General features: G+C 44.9%; 1 protein-coding gene across 1 annotated transcript; it reads left to right on the top strand.

Annotated features, from left to right (window-relative positions):
* The first annotated feature begins 1,307 nt into the window (after positions 1-1,307).
* On the top strand, positions 1,308-22,705 carry LOC120929382 (baculoviral IAP repeat-containing protein 5.1-like). The gene is made up of 4 exons (XM_040340770.1): positions 1,308-1,487; positions 10,665-10,774; positions 17,875-17,992; positions 22,403-22,705. Exons 1-4 carry the CDS (start codon positions 1,350-1,352, stop codon positions 22,523-22,525), a joined length of 489 nt encoding a protein of 162 aa, XP_040196704.1. The 5' UTR covers positions 1,308-1,349; the 3' UTR covers positions 22,526-22,705.
* Positions 22,706-23,384: the final 679 nt, after the last annotated feature.

Here is a 23,384-nt window from a genome sequence, read left to right as displayed (position 1 = left end):
CACGCCGTAGGCAGTGATCCGACGCATCTTAGGCAGTTGTTCCGACGTGATGCTGAGCATGCGCATGCTTTGTTCGTTATAAGTATCTGTCTGACACTCAGCCCATCATTTGCATGGGGTCACACCTCATTTGCATGGCTCACGCCCACTTCCACCTACGCCGGCTTACGCCTGAGAAACCCAGCGCAGTTTTGGGAGCAATGGCTTTGTGAATTCCATACTTGCCTCTCTGCGCTGCGTCGGCGTAGCGTATCTTATTTGCGCTACGGCGGCGTAATGTGCGCCCGCTCTCTGTGAATCAGGGCCAATGAGTTCAAAAGGACTGCACTGCACCTGCGAAGCAAATATTCAACTTGCAGTTGCGGCGCAGTCCTACAATGTAAAATTGCCATTCAAACATTTAAAAATAAAAGTAAAATACAAAACCAAAAAAATGGTGATTGGGAAGCAGCAGTAGCACCTCCTGAATGCCTGTCAGCCACCGATATACCACCCCCTGAAAAGCAATCCACAGCAAATCGCTTTTTAAAAGGCAGTAAGCAGTGAAAGAAGCCTTAAGCCTCGTACACACGATCGGATATCTGATGGAATCTAGTCCGATGGATTTCTTCGTCTGATATCCGATGAAGCGGACTTTTATCAGTCTTGCCTACACACCATCAGAACCATCAGAACAAAACGCTGTGACGTAAAACACTACGATGTGCTGAGAAAAATGAAGTTCAATGCTTCCGAGCATGCGTCGACTTGATTATGAGCATGCGTGGCTTTTTGACCGATGGACTTCCACACAGACGATCGTTTTTTTCTATTGTTTTTTTATCCATAGGAAAAATTTAAAACATGTTCTATTTTTTTCACCAATGGAAAACAAACAGATGGGGCCCACACACGATCGGTTTGTCCGTTGAAAACGGTCCATCGGTCTGTTTTCATCGGACACACCGATCGTGTGTTCAGGGCTTTAGAATAATAGTTCCCTATTTCTCCTCATCTTCGGGTTCTAAGGAATTTTGGATTTCCCATCACTTTCTACCCCAACCGCACATTGCATGATTGCACAGACAGCAATAAAAAAGGCTGATAAGGATTTATTTATCCCCCAACCACCCACTATGCAAAACGTAAAAAATGGCTTATAGTATTATTACAGTCTAATCTGCTAATGACTTTTCTTTGGGTTGTCGTAATGATTCAGTAAGGCCCATAATCAGTGATCGGTGGGGCCTCCTCAGGGTTAATCCTCAGCTGGTCATTAGAAGGTGTGGCCTGTAGGAATCATTACCTGAGCACATATAGATGTGTGGGGACTCTGGGGAGGATGTTTGTAGTAGTTTTGGACTAGAATCATGAATGCGGCCAACAACAGAGTCAGTGCAACCGTGCAATGTCTGCAGAGCTTTAGGACTATGTATGATTATAAGAAAAGGCTTGACACATTTGCTGATTGGCCCTTTGCTGAAAACTGCAAGTGCACGCCTGAAAATGTGAGTATGTAGTCTAATCGCGTGGGGTGGGGCTTTTGTTTGCCCATGAGGAGATGACTGAAATCTACACAGCTTTGTCTTAGGCCAACCATAGATGGTTTAAATGTCCGCTAGTTCAGCAGGAACCAGCTGAGGTTTGAACTGTGTATTGGGTTGGCTGCATGTACCAAGTTGATCACCTTTTTATAACCAGCCTGCCAGATTCACTTGCAATTATTGCTAATGGCTGGTATAGCCTCTAGCGTGGGTCACTGTCCTCTCCTGGTGTGCGAACACGCCGGAGCTCATCCCTACTGGTGGGGATGGCTTTTATTTTCTGTGGGGGGTTTTGGGTGGTAGTAGTAGTAGTAGTTCCAATTTGCTGTCCGGCAGCATTAGAATATTCTCTAGAATCAACTGCCCTGGTGTTGCCTATAAATGTTGGTACCCAGTTATATTTTGTGCATTTAGTTGTGTAGCCAGCTTTGTTAAAAAAAAATAAAAAAAATAAACAAACAGGGATGGCCAGAACTATCTCTTAACCACTTCAGCCCCGGACCATATTGCTGGTCAATGACCAGGCCAGTTTTTGCGATTCGGCACTGCGTCACTTTAACTGACAATTGCGTGGTCCTGCGATGTGGCTCCCAAACAAAATTGGCGCTTTTTTTTTTTTATTTTTATTTTTTTTTTTTTTTTTTCACAAATAGAGCTTTATTTTGGTGGGCTTTGATCACCTCTGTGGTTTTAATTTTTTGCGCTATAAACAAAAATAGAGCGACAATTTTGACAAAAAATTATGTTTTGTTTTCTGTAATATCCCCAAAATCGTATAAAAAAATTTTTCCCTCAGTTTAGGCCGATACGTATTCTTCATATTTTTCGTAAAAAAAAAAATCGCCATAAGCGTTTGGTTTGTGCAAAAGTTATAGCGTCTACAAAATAGGGCATAGTTTTATGGCATTTTCATATATATATATATATATATATATATATATATATATATATATATATATATATATATATATATATATATATATATATATATATATATATATATATATATATATATATATATATATATATATATATATATATATATATTATAATATAATTTTTTTTTTACCAGTAATGGTGGCGATCAGCGTGTTGTTTTTTTTTATCGGTACTGCGACATTATGGCGGACACTTTTGACACATTTTTGGGACCATTGTCATTTTTATAGCGATCAGTGCTATAAAAATGCATTGAGTACTATAGAAATGCCACTAGCAGGGAAGGTATTAACACTAGGGAGCGGGGAAGGGGTTAATTATGTTCCCTGGGTGTGTTCTAACTGAAGGGGGGGAGGGACTGACTTGGGGAAATGACTGATCACTGTTCATACATTTTATGAACAGATGATCAGGCATTTCTCCCACTGACCGGACCGGGAGCTGTGTGTTTACACACACAGCTCCCGGTTCTCGCTCTGTAGCGATCATGGGTGCCCGGCGGTGATCCATCGGACAATTGTCGGATTTTCCGCAGACAAATGTGGGATAGCATGCTTTAAAATTGTCCGCCAACAAATGTGTGTTTTCTGATCATGTGTACACAAGTCCGTCTGAGAACTCAAGTACAAACACGCATGCTCAGAAGCAATGCTCACCATAACCCAACATAAGGCAGAAGTTGTCCAAAAGGTGGCGCTAAAGAACTGAGAAAAAAATTGTGTTGGGCGACAATCCTTTGCCGTATGTATGACAAGTTCCTGGCCAACGTCCTTCAGATAGACCAGTGGTTCTCAACCTGGGGGTCGGGACCCCCTCGGGGGTCAAATGATGATTTGCCAGGGGTCACCAAATCCTGGGCTGTTCCTGAAGCCCGTACTGTACTCCCAGGAAGGGAGATAAGAGGAACAAAGAAAAAGGGGGGGGGAAAAGAGAGCAAGAAAGACAGTTGGAGGGATGGGGGGGGGGGAAAAAACAAGGAATTAGGATAGAGAGAGATAGGTACATCCTAAAATGTACTATAAGGGGTTTTAATACTGTATGAGTGGAAAGCACTCAGGGAGCGCTAAATGTCCCCGGGTTAGGGGTGCAAATTACTTGGGTGCTTTCAACCCCCGCTATGAATTTTTTTTTTTTTACTGTTAGGGGTCCCCACAACTTGGGAAATGTTACCAAGGGGTCACGGCACTAGAAGGTTGAGAACCACTGCTTTAGACCATCACTATTTAAACCATATGAACACAATATGGAGACACTGACAACACCCATAACCAATTTGCCTGGTTTAAACTTTAAGTCAAAATATATCAGTCCCTGATATTTAGATAGTTGTAAACACTATTGGGTAGAAAAATAATTGTCTAACTGCCTATGTGCAATAAACCGCATCCAATTCGCATGACCTATGAAAGAACATTGCTTTCTATTGTTCCTGTTCAGACAACGTGCGGATTCGGTGCGAGTCCTGTCAGTTTTTTCTGAGCAGTGCGGTCCGGCTCGGGTGCAAATTCGGGCTCACTGACTTCTATAGGAAAGCTTCTGAATCGCACATCTCATTCAGTTGTGAACATAAATACCACCAAAAGTGTGTGTGTGTGTGTGTGTGTGTGTGTGTGTGTGTGTGTGTCATGGTCATGTATTTTATCTGGGTACAGCTTGGCACGACCAAGCAATTGTCAAAGTAACGCAGTAATAAAAAAACTCTGTACCCTAATGAATTTTTTCTTCACACAAATGCAGCCTGTACTGCCTGAGAGTGCAGAGTGCCCCCCCCCCCCCAAATTGCCTCCTGCATTGCAGGACAGTGGCGGTGTAAGGCTGAGCAGCCGCTACTATCCATTCCAAAGGAAGAGGTGGCTTGTCGGGTGCTGTGCAGGGGGAGAGGGCAGGGTCACCTATTGCCATAATTTCTGGTTGGCACAGCAGTATTTTTTAATTCTGAAACTAGCTTTCTTTCAGCCACACAACCTCAGTGCTCTCTGCAATGGAGGCAAGTGTGGCACATAAGGAGGCAAGCCAAGGTAAGGGACGACTGGGTTCCTTTTTTTTTTTTTTGGGTCGCTTTCTCCTCCTGGGTTTTTAACCCCCCCCCCCCCTTCCTCTACCTCTTAAGCAAAGGGATTTGTTGTGGGGCTTGGACACAGGGACGTTGGGAGGTCCTTTCCTAGTGCACCTGGATGTTTTTACATTTTTGTAGCTTGCCGTTTTTCAGCGTGGTTCTATTTATTTGTTCTGCTTGTCCAGGCTAAGAGCTCTGTTCAACAGGTAAAGAAAGTGTCCTGCTTGTATCACTGATTTAGTCATTGAGTCTCCATCCATTTGTGGCGATCTTGTTACAATCATTAGGGATGAGCTCCACACTACTTCTCAAGCTTTCAGGTCAAATCTGAGAGAAGAGCCAGGGCCCTGAGGGGAATTCAGTGCCCTGCAGCCGACCCCCAGCATTTTAGATTGCTTCTCTAATACAGCCGACAGGTCTGGCTTCCCAAGAACCTGTTTCCCCCCTCTTGGGGTATGATGGATTCAGAAGAGGTGGATGAAGAAAATGAGGCAGATGCCACCTCAAAGTACAAAATGTCCCTTTGGACATAGGAAGAGGACCGTATGTACACAGGTCTAGGAGACTCCACAGGCTGCACTTTTCCAGTCAGTTTGATCATCGGACATGATTAAAAAAGAGTGGCCGAAGAAGAAACCATTTTTTTTTTTTCATAGACCCATAAAATTAAATTCCCATTTGAGGAAAATCCTGACTCCATCTGGAACAAAGTTCCAAAACTAGATTTTGCCATCTCACAGGCTTCACAGTTGACTGACCTTGCCTTTGAAAATATGGGCATGCTAAGGGAGCCCATGGATAAGATTGATCTACTTGAGAGCCTGGCAATCAATTATGACAATCTGAAGCTGGCGATGGCAACAGCATGCGCCACTTGTGGCTCTGGACTCTCTTGTGAATTTTGATCACTGGGTTAATCAGCTGAGATGTTGTATAACAGTGGATTCTCTTAAACAGATTCTAGATTCCTTCAACCTTATCTGCTGCAGTGGCATACATTGCTGATGCATCAGCAGAGTCTGTATGTATGTTGGCTAGGTCTGCGGCACTAACCAACTCTGCTAGGAGGACCCCCATGGCTAAAGACCTGGCCTAGAGATGCAGCATCAGAGTATCCTTTTGCAGAGGATTGTCTGTTTGGATCAGAACTAGAATCCATTCTTGACCGTACAGCCAATAAAACAGTTTCCGGTCAAGAAAATGTTCAGATACGTAAGCATTTTCATCCTCTGGTGTCGGCAAGAAGATGAAATGCAGGGAAAAAAGGAAGCCATGGTCCTTCCAAAAGCCCAAAGGTAGGAGTGGAGTGCTCTTCAATTCTCCTGCGACTTCCTGAAAGATGCAGCGACTCCTTCCCCCCTCAGTCCGAGGAAAGCTCAAGTAGTTTCTTACGCAGTGGAGAAGCCAAACCAGTTTTATTTTAAACATGCTCTCCCAGGGTTATGTGATTAAATCATGGAAGATCCTCCAGGAAGATTGATGCGACAAGCACGCCAAGGCTCTCGCCATAATCTCCCTAATTCGGCAACTGAGATCTGTCATTGTTCTGGTTCTTCCAGGGTTTCTACTTGCATGTGTTTCTCATTCAGGAAAGCTTGGTTTCATTTGAAATCTCAAAGTGCTAAATTGCTCGGTAGAGTACAGAAGATTTCAAATGGATTCCATCTTGGTCAAAAACCTCCTAAACCAGGGTGCTACATGGCATCAACAGACTTGCAGGATGCTTACCTCCACATACCTATTGCCGCCAGGTCCCAAAAATATCTGAGGTTGGCATTGAATGTAGGGAAGAAAGTGCTACACCTGCACTCTTATTTGGCCTGTCATTGGGCCCCAAGGGTGTCTACAAAGGTGATGGCCGAAGCATTGGCACCTTTTGCGTCTAGAAGGAATCTGATACCTTATCTAGACTTTTCTCCTTCAGCAGAACTTGACCAGAGCTCGTGCTCACCTAGAGTCCATAGGATTGGTCTTAAACCGTCAAATCTATTTCACTCACAGGAGGTGTTCTTGGGGTACCATATCCACTCAGTGGAGCAAATCTTTCTTCCAGATGAAAAAGCAGGAAGTCTGTTGCAGTCCAGTCAGCTCCTGCCCATGGGGAAGGTCATGTCAGCCTTTGGGAATCCTGACCTCTTCCATTTCTTCAATTCAGTGGGAAAGACTTCACTTCAGACCGCTGCAGTTCGTCATTGAGAGCTTGGGATCACCAGCAGAAGTTGCTGGACTCGCTTGTGAAGACCCCCCCCCCCACCTTGGTAAAAAAGATTATTTTGGTGGAGGAACCAGACAAGGTTTTCAGCAGGTCTGTTATGGTCCTTGGTCCAAGTAAGGAAATGGATGCCAGCTCCTTGGCCTGGGGGAATCGCATGGGCACTTAATGGGCTCATGGTCTGCAGAAGAAACTGTAAGATCCTCAAATCGGAGGGAATGGACAGCAATAGAGATGGCCCTGCTGACATTTTCCAAAGTTCAGGGATTTCATATACAGATGCTGTCAGACAGTGGTGGCTTGCATAAACAGAGGCACCAGAAACAGTTCTTCAGGGTGTAGCGGGAAGTATTCTGAAATGGGCAGCTCTAAATTCTATCCTTATTGTCTATCTAAGGGGACTCTAAACAAGGTAGCGGATTTTCTCAGCAGAAACAAAGTATAAGACGCAGAGTGGCGATTCAACCCAGACATCTTTCATTTGATCATCTTTCATTTGATCATCAAGAAATGGGGGCAGCTGCAGGTGGTTCTCTGTCTCAGGAGAATGCACAGATGCCTCTTCTCCCTGAACAGAACCATCCCTGGGGTCAGATGTTCTGGTGCACAGTTAGAACTTTCACCTCTGCTGTGGTGGATACAGGGCCCTCTATTTTACCGCAAAGTTAATGCTCACAGCCTGGCTTCTGAAGAGCAGCTTTTGAGGAAGAAGGGATTCTCGGGTAAATTGGTTGCTCCTTTTCTATCTAGCAGAAAGTCGGGAAAAGTTTTCAAGCTGGTCCTTAAAGAATATTTCTTCTGTCCTGGAATTCCTGCAAAATGGAGTGGATAAGGGATTGGTGGTCAGTACCCTCAAGGTTCAGGTTGCCACACTGGGTGTTTTTTGGAGAAACCTATTTTTTTCATCTGAACCTTTTAGTGGTTAATTCTTCAGGTCCCTCACCCGATCCAGATCGGCAGTATTCAGATACTTTCCAAAGTCGGACTTGTCAGTCATTCTACAGGCTCCGACCAGAGAACCTTTTTTGAACCTATGGATTTAGCTTCCCTGAGACTGATTACATTGAGAAGTTGGGAGAGGTGTGTTTATTTATTTTTTCTGAAAACAGACCTAGATCTTTTTACCAAAGGTCCCTTCAGTCCAAAAGCGAGCTCAGATTATACTTCCTATGTGTAGCGCCCCCTTACTTTCAGTATGGGCACTACGCTAAAGTTAATGGGAGAGTTAGTTTGCTCCCATTCACAATTTACTAAATTGGGACTTTCTGTCATTCCAGAAATGTCGACTGGGTCAGCCTGTACTCCAGGGATGCGGTGCCATCCCTGGCCAGCAGTTGGCACCAGAGGGGTTCTGGCAGAGCGAGTTTTTCCCCTCGTGGGGCATGCTGGGGGAGAGTATATCTGTGACAGGTGTCATGTGCTAACAATCTTCGCAGGGTCCCGGTTCCAGGTGCGGCATCCACCTTCAGGGTGCGCGCATCCATGGACCCCGCCAGCGTGGCCCACCTGGCCAAAATTTCAAGCTACACAATCTCATTCGGAGGTAAAAGGGGACTCCAGTGACTTACTGGATCCCCAGTTGTATTGAGGATCCCAGGCTGGGTGCCGTTCGATTGGGGGGTCGGCTTGAGGAGAACCCGGAGGCAGGTTGTCCAACAGGGCTTGAACGAACCAATCAGGGATCTGGTGACTGTAATACTGACAGGTATGCTTTGCTGTCATCCGGTGACCTATGCTAAAACTTACTGGGAGGATTCGCTCAAATCATCCATCTAGTTCGCTTAAAGTAGTAGGCCTGTGGCAAAGGCCCTAGAGCCAGGCCTGTGAGAGACCTGTTCCTCCCAGCAAATCTAAAGTGACATCTCGGCTGCCAGGCTTACGATAGGGGTCTGTCCGGGGGCACTTCACCCACTCTGGCTAGAGTGGCGAGGAACAATAATTTGATACTACTGCGAGCAGGATTGCTTGGTTCATATCCAGGCCTGACACTGCAAAGTTTTCTCCCTTTTCTTCATCAACCTTTTTCTTCCCATTGAAGTTGATGTTGGCCTGGAAATAAAGCATTGGAAAACCTCCTATTCACTGTCTGGACCTTCGCTCACTACTTTGTTCTCCAACTACACCCCTAGACCACACCAAGGTAACTTAATATGCCGATCCCAAGGTAACTTAATATGCCGATCCCAACAACAAATCAGCGGCTCCTTCGCGGGTAGCCCTACATATGTATTTGCTTTAATCCCTCGGCAAAGAAGAATTTTTCATACTTTGGATGCCACTAAGGACTTTAGGTGTTCAGAAGAATTTTGTTTTATATGCTGGTAGTAAGAAAGGAAGACAAGCTACCAGGGGAACCATGGCCACTCGCCCATCTGGCAATCAGACGCCTATTCCTTTTCAGGTCCATTTAGTATTCGTGTTCATTCTAAAAGCTTTAGCGGTAAGTTGGGCAGAGAAAGCTGGTGCCGCTCCTAAGGGGAGTAATTGTTGATTACCCTCTCGGGGGCTGTCCTGAGTGGTGTTTTATAAAAAAAAAAAAAAAAATTCACATGATTGCTTATCAGTGAATTTTGCTGGTATAAGCAACCATTTTTACTGAATGAAACGGATTTATTCCGTGTATTGCTGTGATTAGCCACAGCTAATCAAATGGTAAAGATGGTTGATTTGTGATTGGTCCTGTCTGTGCAATTTGATCACTGCGACCAACCACGGCAACACAAATGGCATGAAACAAAGCCATTCATTGTTCACATGACAATTGTAATCTGTGTCCAATCGCAGCAATCACATGGTAGTGGCAGCAAGCTGGTACACTAATCGGTCATTGGCTGTGTCTGATGCAAATGTCTTGAGCACACTTTATTGTACTAAAATAATGGTGGGTTGGCATGCATCATTGTATATCTTGGATTGTAAGCTAATGTATTGTCTGCCTACATTTAAAAAAAAGTGCTGCACAAACTGTTAAATATAAATCCTGTATAATTGCAATTAATCAAATTTGCCCTTGGTGCAGAGCATAATTGTAATTAACGTTTAAGGTCAAATCTTTGGGGAGGTTCCCCTCTTATCTGGATGTCTGATGTCAGAAAAAGGGGATCTCCTTAACAAGACTTGGGGGAAACAAAAGGTGTGTGTGGTTTTTTTTTTTTTTTTTTTAATATGCAAGCCACAAGTTTTGGCTAGTGCTGGCCATTAATGTGGCAAAACACTCGGCACCTAGTGCAAGACTAATTGCTAGTTAAACTATTGCCTATATCCAGGGCTTTTTTTCTCAGTTGGAACTCGGTTCCACCACCTCTGGCTCAGACCCTCTGCTCGCCACTATCGTAAACACAGAAGTTGGCTTCTGTGTTCACAAGTGACAGCTTGTCTCCAAACAGCTCCCACAGATCTGATCTGCTGAGTGGCTCCCACTGAGTGCATGATGGAGATAAGAGGGGTGCAGGTGTTGACACCCCCACTAGATCTTCCTGCAAGTGAGAGGCAGCCACCTACAGTGTGTGGGTAGGTACTAGAGCCCCCTGGGTGCTTCAGCTTATTACTGCAACACAATTAAGGCAAGTGGAAATGGGGGCAGTGGAAGGGGGAGTTGCATGCAGAGGTCAGAGCTGAAGAGGGGTGAAAGTGAGCTGTGACCAAGGGATGCATAGGTAAGTTGAAGGCTAAGCCATACACTGTATAGTGCAGCACACCCTGAACTCTGCATTCTGTACATAATGCAATCCTGGTATTTAATGCTCCTTTAAGACACTTCAACTGTTATTGGATGTGGTCAAATTTCACTATTTGGTGTGGAAGTTTTTTCTTTTGGGGGGGGGGGGGGGGTGTGTGTGTATGGTCGTGGTTGAGTTCCTGCACCTATTTTCTGAGGGGGGGGAACCCTGCCTATATTCATATAGATGACTAGTTGCTCTTTTTGTTCCGATAGATGGCAAAAGCCGGCTTTATACATTGTCCCACGGAGAACGAGCCAGATGTTGCCTGCTGTTTTTTCTGTCTCAAAGAGTTGGAAGGCTGGGAGCCAGATGATGACCCTCGGTGAGGTTTTTTAAAGGCTTTTTTTTTATTTTTATATAGGGTTTAATGGTATATAAAGAATTATTGGAGCAGAGGCATAAACGTTGTCTAGTGCTGTTCGGTACAACCTGTCAGGTGTTGACTTTCATTTTCCTAACCTATAAAAGGCTTGAAGGATGATTATGGTCACCCTAGCCTTGTCATGTTTTACAGTAAAGGCAATAACGTATCAAATCAGTAACCTCCTCAGTGCAATCACTATAATGTGAGTAATTGGTGAAAACCAAAACTATTGAATTGTTTGTTTTTGGTTCAATTACAATAGTGTCTCAAAAGTGCATGTGATTGTATGTTCGAATACTGCTGCATATGTGTTCCCACATGTGACAAAATCCTATATTGATGCTGCGCAGTACTTTGTATTATAAAGTAAGCCTGTATTTTACCACAAATCCTATTTCTTTAGGAAAAAGTCCCAATGGACACTGCATAGCGTAATTATCAAAACTTCTTCAATAATCGCAAGTTTAATTTTTTTTTTCTTCTGCCGTGTGTTTTGAATCGCTGTGATATCAGCAACATTTCAGTACACGCACACCTTGTGGTTTGATGAGACTCGTGCGCTTTCTCCCTAAACAGGGTGATAAATGCCAGGTGTGTTATTTCTCAGTATGAATGTCTGTCAATGCACCTTCATCCACAGGAATTCCTCAGTGGTTGTGAAGTATCTCACAAAGGTGTGTACACCCCTCAATTTTTTTAAATATTTATTTTCATGTGACAACACTGAAGAAATTACACTTTGCTACAATGTAAAGTAGTGAGTGTACAGTTTGTATAACAGTGTAAATTTGCTGTCCTCTAAAAATAACACAACCAGGGATGGACTGGCCATTGGGACTACAGGGAGTTTCCCGGTGGGCTGATGGCTCAGGGGGCCGGCTTCAGTGACAGCGGACCGCTGCCCCCCTCCTTCGCTCCTCTGTCTCTCCCTTTCCGCAGCGCTCATCTCCTCTCCCTTCCCGCAGCGCTCACCTGGGGGGGAACAGAGAAGCAGTGGAAGAACCAGAGGAGCAGGGGGGACGACAGAGGAGCATGGGGGAGGGGACAGACAGCTGACTCAACAGCTATGGCCTGAGAGTTTCTCACTTCTGCCTAATCTTGTCCCATAAGGGGGGCACCGAACTGATTCTTTCCCCCGGGTGAAATAATGTCTAGCTTCCCCACTGGTACTGCCTATAAGAGTACCAGTACCAGTCATTCTACTCTAATAAAGTAGAATGGCTAATGGCTAGTGAAGGGGGAGAGGGGGCTTGGGTGGCCGGGGGAGGGGTGCGGGAGTTGTCTGGCCACCATAGGAGAGACATGTCAAAGTGGGCCAGTCTGGATGAAGTCCAGGGCCAAATTTTTGTCCCAGTCCAGCCCTGAACACAACTACAGTAGGGATGAGCTTCGAGTTCGAGTCTAACTCATGTTCGACTCGAACATTGCCTGTTCGGCGAACAACGAACAATTAGGGGTGTTCGCGGCAAATTCGAAAAGCCGAGGAACACCCTGTTAAAGTCTATGGGAGAAATCTAAAGTGCTAATTTTAACCACTTCCCGCCCGGCCCATTGTCAAATGACGTCCACAAAGGACCTCTACCGATCCGGGTGGACGTCATATGACGTCCTGGGCTTTGTGGGGGGAAATCTGAATGATGCCTGCAGCTAGAGGCATCATTCAGATATCCTTCTCTTCTGCCGGCGATTCTGCACAACGTAAGAACGATCATAGCGGCGGTTCCGCCACTAGATCGTTCTTACAGGCGGCGGGAGGGGACATCCCCCGCCGCCATCCGGTGCTTCTCCGGGCTCTCTCGTTCTCCGGGCCATCGGGGGCCCGGAGAACGAATCGTCCGGCGCTGGCAGGAAGCATAGAGATGACTGGTGACCAGATGGTCACCAGTCATCTCTATGACCGTCGGAGGACCCGGGCGCGATGTGATGACGTCACGCCCGGGTCCCCGTAAGTAAACAAAGCCGCAATTGCGGCTGCTAAGCAACAGCAAGCATGAGATCGGTGAATTTTTTTTTTTTTCACAGATTTCATGCTTTCCAGCCTGGAGGAGAGATGCGGGGTCTTATTGACCCTGCATCTCTCCATAAAGAGTACCTGTCACACACATTCCTATTACAAGGGATGTTTACATTCCTTGTAATAGGAATAAAAGTGATAATAAAAAAAAAAAGTGTAAAAAAATACTTTTTTTTTTTTTTTTACGCCCCTGTCCCCAGTAGCTCGCGCACAGAAGCGAACGCACACGCAAGTCCCGCCGACATATGTAAACGCTGTTTAAACCACATATGTGAGGTATCTCCACGTGCGTTAGAGTGCCAGAAACAATTCTAGCACTAGATCTCCTCTGTAAATCTAAACTGGTAACCTGTAAAAATGTTCAAAGCGTTGCCTATGGAGATTTTTAAGTACCGAAGTTTGGCGCCATTCCATGAGTGTGCGCAATTTTAAAGCGTGACATGTTGGGTATCTATTTGCTCGGTGTAACATCATCTTTCATATTTTACAAAAAAACTTGGCTAACTTTACTGTTTAATTCATGAAACCATTTTTTTCCCAAAAAAAGGCGTTTGAAAAATTATTACGCAAATACCGTGCAAGATAAAACGTTTCAATGACCGTCGTTTTTATTCCCTAGGGTGTCTGCCAAAAAAACATATATAATGTTTGGGGGTTCTGCGTAATTTTCTAGCAAAAAAAATGATTTGTACATGTAGGAGAGAAGTGCCAGAATAGGCCTGGTATGGATGTGTGTGTATAAAAGCCCTGTATGGAAGCGGTTAAAGGCTAATATGCAAGTTATTGTCCTAAAAAGTGTTTGGGGACCTGGGTCCTGTCCCAGGGGACATGTATCAATGCAAAAAAAAGTTTTAAAAACGGCAGTTTTTTCAGGAGCAGTGAATTTAATGCTAAAAATGAAACAATAAAAGTGAAATATTCCTTTAAATTTCGTACCTGGGGGGGGGGGGGGGGGTGTGTAAAGTTAGCATGTGAAATGGCGCATGTTTCCCGTACATAGAACTGTCCCTGCACAAAGTGTCATTTCTGAAAGGAAAAAGTCTTAAAACCGGCTATAATGAATTGTCGGCTCTGGCAATTCAGAGCGAATTCATTCATAAAAAAAAAAAAAAAAAAAAAAATAGCCTGGGGTCCCCCCAAATTCCATTACCAGGCCCTTCAGGTCTGGAATGGATATTAAGGGGAACCCTGCCGTCAATTTAAAAAAAATGACGTGGGGTTCCCCCCAAATATCCATTCCAGACCCTTCAGGTCTGGTGTGGATTTTAAGGGGAACTCCACCCCAAATTTTTTAAAAAAATGGCGTGGAGTTCCCCCAAAAATTCACACCAGACCCCTTATCCGAGCACGTTAACCTGGCCGGCCGCAGAAAAGAGGGGGGGGGGACAGTGCGCCCCCCCTCTTCTGAACCGTACCCTCAACATGCCCTCAACATTGGGGGGATGTCCCCATGTTGATGGGGACAAGGGCCTCATCCCCACAACCCTTGCCCGGTGGTTGTGGGGGTCTGTGGGCGGGGGGCTTATCAGAATCTGAAAGACCCCTTTAACAAATGGGACCCCCAGATCCTGGCCCCCTAAGTGAATTGGTAATGGAGTACATTGTACCCCTACAATTTCATGAAGCAAGTGTAAATAGTTTAAAAAAACACCGTAGAAAAAAGTCCTTTATTAAAAAAAAAAAATAATAATCCAGCGGTGACACTCGTTCCCGGCTTCCTGCTCCAACGTTGTCTGTATCCAGTGACGGGTGATCTCCTCTCCGGTCCAGCGATGAGAAGATCCATCCATCCAGAGCACAGCATCGCTGACCTCCTCTCACCACTGGACACAGCCCAGCGAATGAGCGGCTGAAGCTGTGACATTTCTTATTAAGGGGAGGCGGGCCACCCGTCACGTGACCCCGCACCCTCTGCTACGTCACTGGGGAAGCCCAGCAAGATGGAAGACTGGGCTTCCCCAGTGACGTAGCAGAGGGTGCGGGGGTCACGTGATGGGTGGCCCCACCTCCCCTATATAAGAACCGGAGAGGAGATCACCCATCGCTGGATACAGACAACATTGGAGCAGGAAGCCGGGAACGAGTGTCGCCGCTGGATTTTTTTTTTTTTCTACTGTTTTTTTTTTTTTTTTTTTTAAACTATTTACACTTTCTTCGTGTAATGGTAGGGGTACAATGTACCCCATTACCAATTCACATAGGGGGGGGCAGGATCTGGGGTCCCCTTTGTTAAAGGGGTCTCCAGATTCTGATAAGCCCCCCGCCCGCAGACCCCCACAACCACCGGGCAAGGGTTGTGGGGATGAGGCCCTTGTCCCCATCAACATGGGGACATGCTCCCCATGTTGAGGGCATGTGGCCTGGTACGGTTCAGGAGAGGGGGGCCGCACTGTCCCCCCTCTTTTCTGCGGCCGGCCAGGTTAACGTGCTCGGATAAGGGGTCTGGTTGGAATTTTTGGGGGAGCTCCACGCTTTTTTTTTTTTTTTTTTTTTTTTTTTTTTAGGGTGGAGTTCCCCTTAAAATCCACACCAGACCTGAAGGGTCTGGAATGGATATTTGGGGGGAACCCCACATTTTTTTTTAATTGACGGCGGGGTTCCCCTTAATATCCATTCCAGACCTGAAGGGCCTGGTAATGGAATTTGGGGGAACCCCCACTTTCTTATTTTTTTTCTCCTTTCAGAAATGTCACTTTGTGCAGGGACAGTTCTCAGTACGGGAAACATGCGCCATTTCACATGCTAACTTTACACCCCCCCCCCCCCAAGTACAAAATTTAAAGTAATATTTCACTTTTAGCATTATTAAATTCACTGCTCCCGGAAAAACGGCCGTTTTTAAAACTTTTTTTTGCATTTTATACATGTCCCCTGAGACAGGACACAGGTCCCCAAACACTTTTTAGGACAATAAATTGCATATTGGCCTTTAAAAATGGCACTTTAGATTTCAAATGTTCGAGTCCCATAGACTTTAATAGGGTTCTAAAGTTCACACAAACATTTGGTGTGTTCGCAAGTTCTGATGTGAACCGAACAGGGGGGTGTTCGGCTCATCCTCAAACACAACGCAGCCAATGATGTCTAAACTGCTGGCAACAAAAGTGAGTACACCCTTATTTGAATGTCCAAATTGTGCCCAAAGTGTCAATATTTTGTGTGGCCACCATTTTCCAGCACTGCCTTAACCCTCTTGGGCGTGGAGTTCACCTGAGCTTCATAGGTTGCCACTGAAGTACTTTTCCACTCCATGATGACATTACGGAGCTGTTGGAGACCCTGTGCTCTTCCACCCTCTGTTTTGAGGAGGCCCCACAAATGCTCAATAGGGTTTAGGAGACCTGCTTGCTTGGCCATTCATCACCTTTAACCACAGCTTCTTTAGCAAGGCAGTGGGTCGTCTTGGAGGTGTTTTGGGTCATTATGTTTACATACTACCCTGCAGCCCAGTCTCCAAAGGGAGGGAATTGTGCTCTATTTTACTATGTCACAGTACATGTTGGCATTAATGAACTCAATGGAACTGTAGCTTCCCAGTACCGGAAGAACTCATGCAGCCCCAGACCAGGACTCTCTCCCACCACCATGCCTGACTGTAGGCACGACACTTGTCTTTGTACTCCTCACCTGGTTGCCACCTGACACGTGACACCATCTGAACCAAATACTTTTATCTTGGGCTCATCAAACCACAGGACATGATTCCAGTAATTCATGTCCTTGATCTGCTTGCCTTCAGCAAACACTGGGCTTTCTTGTACATCTTTAGAGGCTTCCTTCTGGGACGACAGCCATGCAGTGTGCAGCGTATTTTCTGAGAACTGCCCCCCCCCCCCTCCATTCAACCTCTGAGGCAATGCTGGCAGCACTTGTACGTATATTTCCCAAAGACAACCCCCTGGATATGATGCTGAGCATGTACACACAACTTTGGTCAACCATGGCGAAGCCTGATCTGAGTGGAACCTGTTCTTGTTAAACTGCTGTATGGTCTTGGCCACTGTGCTGCAGCTCACTTTCAGGGTCTTGCCAATCTTCTTGTAGCCTAGACCAGGGATCCTCAAACTACGGCCCTCCAGTTATAGAACTACACATCCCATGAGGCATTGTAATGCTGACATTCAGACATGACTAGGCATGATGGGAATTGTAGTTCCTGAACAACTGGAGGTCCGTAGTTTGAAGACCCATGGTCTAGGGCTAGGCCATCTTTATGTAGAGGTGTTTTTTTTTTTTTTTTTTTTTTCGGATCCTCCGTTCTTTACCATAAGGTGCCATGCTGAACTTCCGCTGACCAGTATGAGAGAACGACAACGCCAAATTTAACACACCTGCTTCCCATTCAAATCTGAGACCTTGTAACGCTAACAATTCACAGTGAACAGGGGAGGGAAAAAGGCTTATTGGGCCCAATTTGGTCTTTTCACTTGGGGGTGTACTCAATTTTGTTGCCAACAGTTTACACATTAATGGCTGTGTATCATTTTGAGGGGACAGCAAATTGACACTGCTGTACACCCACTATGTTGCATTGTAGCAGTATACTTTCTACAGTGTTGTCACATCAGAATTTGAGGGGTGTATTCTGTGATGCTGTATATAGGAAGCGCACAAGATGTGGTGGTCTGTGTATTCAATATTTTTATAAATAAAGCCCAAAGTGTATAACTCTTAAGTGCACATCGGTATATAAAATGCCCTGTTTGTGGTGGGACGTCGCACTTAAAGTGCTTATGGCACAAGAAGAAAAGAATGGACACTTTGATTAACTTTTCCTGATTATTATGGCTATGTATTTTTTGTTTTTTAAATGGAAATATAATTTGTGGTCTAATATATAGGCGTTTGTTTTTGCACATAGTACCGCTTGGCACTATAACGATTTTAAGAACTTGATGTACTGTCCCTGTTTAATATGTGCTTTTGGCATATGACTAGAGGAGCATGTTACTTAATGGAAGTCCATAACAAATCATATTTTGTGTCTGTTCAGATCTTGGAGGCTTCTGATTTTTATTTATTTTTTTTTCTTATCGATTTACAGGGTTGAACATTCAAAAAGATCTACTAAGTGTGGCTTTCTCTTGCTCACAAAAAGCACGGATGAGCTGACCATGGAAGAGCTGCTTCGGCTGGAGGTTTTTCGGATTAGAACTTTTTATGTAAGACTTTTGAGGTTTTCTACAGTACATCAAAGAATTGATGCACAATTTTTTAGGATTGACATATACACCAATTCACACTGACACAATTGTGTCAATTTTGACTGTAGGACTTGTAGCGCTACCCCCTCAGGAGCCGCTGGTTTGTTGTTGGGATCGGCATATTAAGTTACCTCAGTGTTGTCTAGGGGTGTATTTGATGAGTAGAGTAGTGAGCGAATGTCCAGACAATAAAGGTTTTCCAATGCTTTATTTCCAGGCCAACATCAAATGGGAAGAAAAGGTTGATACTGCAAAGTTCTCCCTTCTGCTTCATCAGGCCTGGATATGAACCGAGAAATCCTGCTCTCAGTAATATCAATTGCAGTTCGTTGCCAGAGTGGGTGAAGTGCCCCCGGACAGACTCCTGTCACGAGCCTGGCAGCCGAAGTGTCACTTTAGATTGCTGGGAGGAACAGGCCTCTCACACAGACCCGGCTCTAGGGCCTCTGCCACAGGCCTATTACTTTAAATGAGCTAAATGGACGAATTGAGCAAATTCTCCCAGTAGATTTTAAGCATAGGTCACCGGATGACAGCAAAGCGTACCTGTCAGCATTCCGGTCACCAGATCCCCGAAGGTTCGTTCAAGCTCTGTTTATAACCTGCCCCCAGGTTCTCTTCAAGTCGACCCCCCCCCCCCCCTAACGAACGGCTCCCAGCCCGGGATCTTGTCAGTAAAGCAGGGGACCCAGCAAGTCACTGGGGCTCCTCTCGGCAATATAGAGCTCCACGTAGCATTTGACCCCGGCCTGGAAGGCCATCGCCGGGGTCCGTTGGATGCGCGCACCCTAAAGGTGGATGCCACACCTGGAACCCACGGGAAGAACCAATAAAGATGGCGTCTGCCACATATATACCCCTCCCCAGCATGCTCCGCAAGGGAAAACTCCTCTAATTGGCTGCTGGGGAAAAGTGGCTCTGCCAGAACCCCTCTAGCGCCACCTGTCGCCCAGGGGTGGAAATGACACCCCTGGAGCGCAGGCTGACCTACAGGATATTTCTGGAATGACAGCAGCCCAAATTGTGAATGGGAGCAAAAATAACTCTCCTATTCCCCACTAACTTTAGCGTAGTGCCCATACTGAAAGTAAGGGGGCGCTACAGACTTTTGTAGTGAGAACTGTTATGGCTTTCTTTTGTATTGAAAAAAGTTTATTGGCACAGGTAGCATGTGCTACTTATTTGCAAACTTCATGGCAACTGGTTTGATGGGTAGAGGTCTCATTGCCATCATTCTTGGTAAGCATGGGCTGTATATGGCCAGTCTTGAGGTTCATACTGTTGAGCCAACTGTTCATAATGCACTGCTTGGTGTCATGGGTGTATCTATCCATTCTTGGATCCAAGAATCATCCACTATTCCACTCACACCAGCTGACCATAATGTGAACTTTAACCAAAGCTTATTTAGTTTTTTTGATGGGCCAGAACCACTAAAGAGGTGTGTGTGTGTGTGTGTGTGTGTGTGTGTGTGTGTGTGTGTGTGTGTGTGTGTGTGTGTGTGTGTGTGTGTGTGTGTGTGTGTGTGTGTGTGTGTGTGTGTGTGTGTGTGTGTGTGTGTGTGTGTGTGTGTGTGTGTGTGTGTGTGTGTGTGTGTGTGTGTGTGTGTGTGTGTGTGTGTGTGTGTGTGTGTGTGTGTGTGTGTGTGTGTGTGTGTGTGTGTGTGTGTGTGTGTGTGTGTGTGTTGCCATGCCATTGTCTCTCTAATGGATCCAGTTGGGTGGTACGAGTTGGGACACTAGCAAGTGGGCGTTTTTGAGGGAAGCAAGCCAGCTTGAGATTCAATTTGAAGACCTCAAACAAGGTTTTTTGGCATTGGTGTCAAAGCAAAATACCTGTATCGGACTGAAAATGATTAGGGGTAAAAATGTCTGTAAATATGTGATTGGGATCCTAAAGATTGAATACATCGGTGAATCCTTAATAATCCTTAATACCTAAATCTAGCTGGTCAATTTTATCCATACTGGCAGTGTGTGCTTTCATGCACATGTTGGTATAATAACCATCTATGAATACAAAGTGAGTGTAAAATTACTTTTCCTGATGTATGTAGAATGCCATTGCTGATTTCTGGCCTCAACACTTTGAAGCTGCAGGCCCTAAATGAGTGTTGGAATGCCTTCTCTATACTTGTTCCAAGTCAGACCTGGATGGCACAGTCAAGGGATCAGCATGAGTCTACCAACTAACCCTCTTAAAGGAGGAGTCACCTATACTTTTCTTCTGGAGGCACTTTAAAATCAAAACCAAAGATTTGTAGAATATTTAAACTTCCATGTGTGCTTGCTGGGGTGTTTTTTTATTTATTTTTTTCCCCTCAGATGCTCCCCTTGATGCCCCCCTGATCAGCACAAGGGGACCAGGTGGAAACTGGAGGGCACAATACTGGGATCTATAGTGATTTTCTTATGCAGAGTAGCTCAGGGAAGCTGCTAAATCGTATGCGTGGCTTCCCAATTGCCTTCCTCTCCAGTCTCTCACAAGTGATGTCACACACAGGCATCTGGGATGCACATGAGGGGGGCAGCTAGGTTCAGCGCATGACAGTGCAAGGGGTGTGGTGGTTTGGTCCCCCCCCCCCAACTTTGGGATACAATACACTGTTCATCTGCTTGTGATGAGAAGTAGATTGTGGTGGAAACCTAGGGTTCTTTGGAACCCTGGTTGAGAAACACTGCTCTGGAGCATACTCCAGCAATTTTTAACATTGTTGCTACTGTAGTTGAGGGTGCTACATGTTATGTATTGCATTGCTCTACCCTTCTGCTGAAATATCTAATAAAGTTGTTAAGCTGGTTCTTGAATGATCAAATGTCTGCTAGGTGGATGTATGTTGAGTTTTGGTGGTAAAGGGAAATTAACGTGAACCTCTTTACCCATGCAGGATCATCAGGGTCACTTAACTGCTTTCCTGGCCATCTTTTTGCTCACCCATCCATGTTCCATTCTTTGGAGCAAAAGGACATTGTAGTCACGATCTGAGGATTACACCGGAACAGAGTTGCAGGCTCCCCATACACAGAAGTACAGGGTATTTACTTTTGCTCACAGGAGCTTATTGGAGCAGTAGGGCAACAAAGGAGTTGCCAAAATGAGCAAATCTGTTGCTTTGCCTTGTCTTGGCAAAGTACAGGTCGACCTTAAGGCTGCTTGAGTTGCAGTGAGTCAACGCTGCTCCCCAACAGGTAACAAATTGGACAGGAATTGTGGGGTTGGGTTCCGCTTGTTTCATGCGGGGAAGAGTGGTGATTGAATGCAATGTGCTTGGCATTAAAGCAGAACTAAATTTCATCTGAGCACCACAAACCAAAAAACACTATTTTGATTTTTTATTCACAGCAAATGTGACTGTCCATGTCTCAAAGCAATTCTTCCCAAGAAATTGCTTTGAAAAATGCCCCCTAGTATTTCTGGGCCATGACATCTTGAGTAGGAGCAAATTTATGTAGCCTTTACTTCTGTAATCAATCTGCCCTTGGCTCAGGAATGCAGGAAGGAGGTTGTGCTTGGCTTAAAGCCCCTCCTGAAGACCTCTGGGATGGCATTTATCTAGGCGGGAAACCTGGAAGTTGCTGGAGAAATATAAAGTTTAAAACTGATATGCTTTACTATCTATTTACTAATGCTAGATGTGTAAGGGTGAAGTTCCACTTAAAAGGGTTGTAAAGTTAACCCTCCCCTAAATAGCTTCCTTTACCTTAGTGCAGTCCTCCTTCACTTACCTCATCCTTCGATTTTATTTTTTTGCTTTTAAATGGTCTTTCTTAGAAATCCTCACTTCCGGTTCTTCTGTCCCAACTCCACACAGTAATGCAAGGCTTTCTCCCTGGTGTGGAGTGTCTTGCTCGCCCCCTCGAGGATGGATGGGGCGTGCAGGAGAGTCGGGACGCCCACTAACACGCAGCTCCTTTCTATCTGCAGCGTAAAGTGCAGCCTGACTCTCCTGCTCGCCCCCTCCCCCAAGGGAGGGGGCGAGCATGACACTCCACACCAGGGAGAGCCTTGCATTACTGTGTGTAGTTACAGGCAGAAGAACAGGAAGTGATGATCTCTCCGAAGAAATAAGGACATTTAAAAGCAAAATTAAAGGATGAGGTAAGTAAAGGAAGGCTTTTTTTTTTTTTTTTTTTTTTTAACAACCCCTTTTTTAAGTCGCTCCAAAATCTAATTTGCAGAGTATGAACATGGCCATACTGCATCAGCACTGAAATCCTGTTCTTACACTCTTGCTGAACACACTTTTTAGTTTTTGGAAACGTGGTCATTAATACCAGACAAAGATATTTAATCTTTGAGGCTGTGGTGTGGGTTTTTTTTTCTTTAAATAATTTTATGTAATTTTTTATTTTATTTATTTTCTTGCAGCGCAAGTTTGCCAGTGTTGTTGCTCAATACCTAGATGAAGAGATGACTGCCACCACTAGACGCCTGGTGGAATACTTTGCTAATCAACATAACTGCCCACTAGAGCTGGATCTTCTACTTTAACAATGTTTTGGCATTTTCCACTATATTGTATGTTTTAACAGTAACTTATTGAAGTGTTTTTTTCTGTTTTGTAAATTGTTCATACTGGAGAGGATGGTGTTTTAAATGTAGTTTTTTTACTTCTGATCCCCTGACCAGATTATAAATGGTTCATGTTAATAAACACGTTCCCCCATCTTTTTGCTTTGCGTTTTTCAAAGAATTAAACAAAAAAAAAAATCTCCTTACTGGTACAAACATGGAGTCAGAAAGTAAATGGAAATGTGTCCCATAATGTAAATTGGACTTGCAACAGCCTGGTTGACGGTTGAACCTGTTTACATGCAAAGTTTGCAAACTGGTATTCATGTCTGTCTTCAAATTTAGTGTTGGTGGAATGTGATCAAACGTTCCTAGACATTGTCGCCAAACACCCAGCATGCACTATTGAGACGCATTAAATGGTCTCCAGCTTCCGTGGAACAAAGTTCCAGCACATGAATTTACTGATGTTTAAACTCCATCTTAACCACTTCCACTGAGTTGACATTATGATGTTGGGGACTTGAAGTAGATAATAGGGATGGGCTATCTGTTCGAGTCAAACATGAGTTCGACTCGCACATCGGCTGTTCGATCGTTCGAAGATCGAACATTATAGGTCATTTGCACCAAATTTGAGTGTCGCAGCCCATAATGCACTGGGTCATCGCAATGCATTGCTGGCTGATTGGCCAAGCATGCATTTTGATGCATGCTTTGTCCAATCACAGCGCCGTCAGCGAGGAGAGCCATAATTGGCCAAAGGCAGGGTGCCTTTGGCCAATTATGGCTCAGGGTGGTTAAGTCCATGCCCCACACTATAAAAGGCTGCCTGCAC

The sequence above is a fragment of the Rana temporaria genome, chromosome 2 (assembly GCF_905171775.1).
Source record: "Rana temporaria chromosome 2, aRanTem1.1, whole genome shotgun sequence".
Classification (NCBI taxonomy): domain Eukaryota; kingdom Metazoa; phylum Chordata; class Amphibia; order Anura; family Ranidae; genus Rana; species Rana temporaria.
The sequence above is the reverse complement of the archived record's forward strand: the minus strand, read 5'-3'. Positions and strand labels throughout refer to the sequence as shown.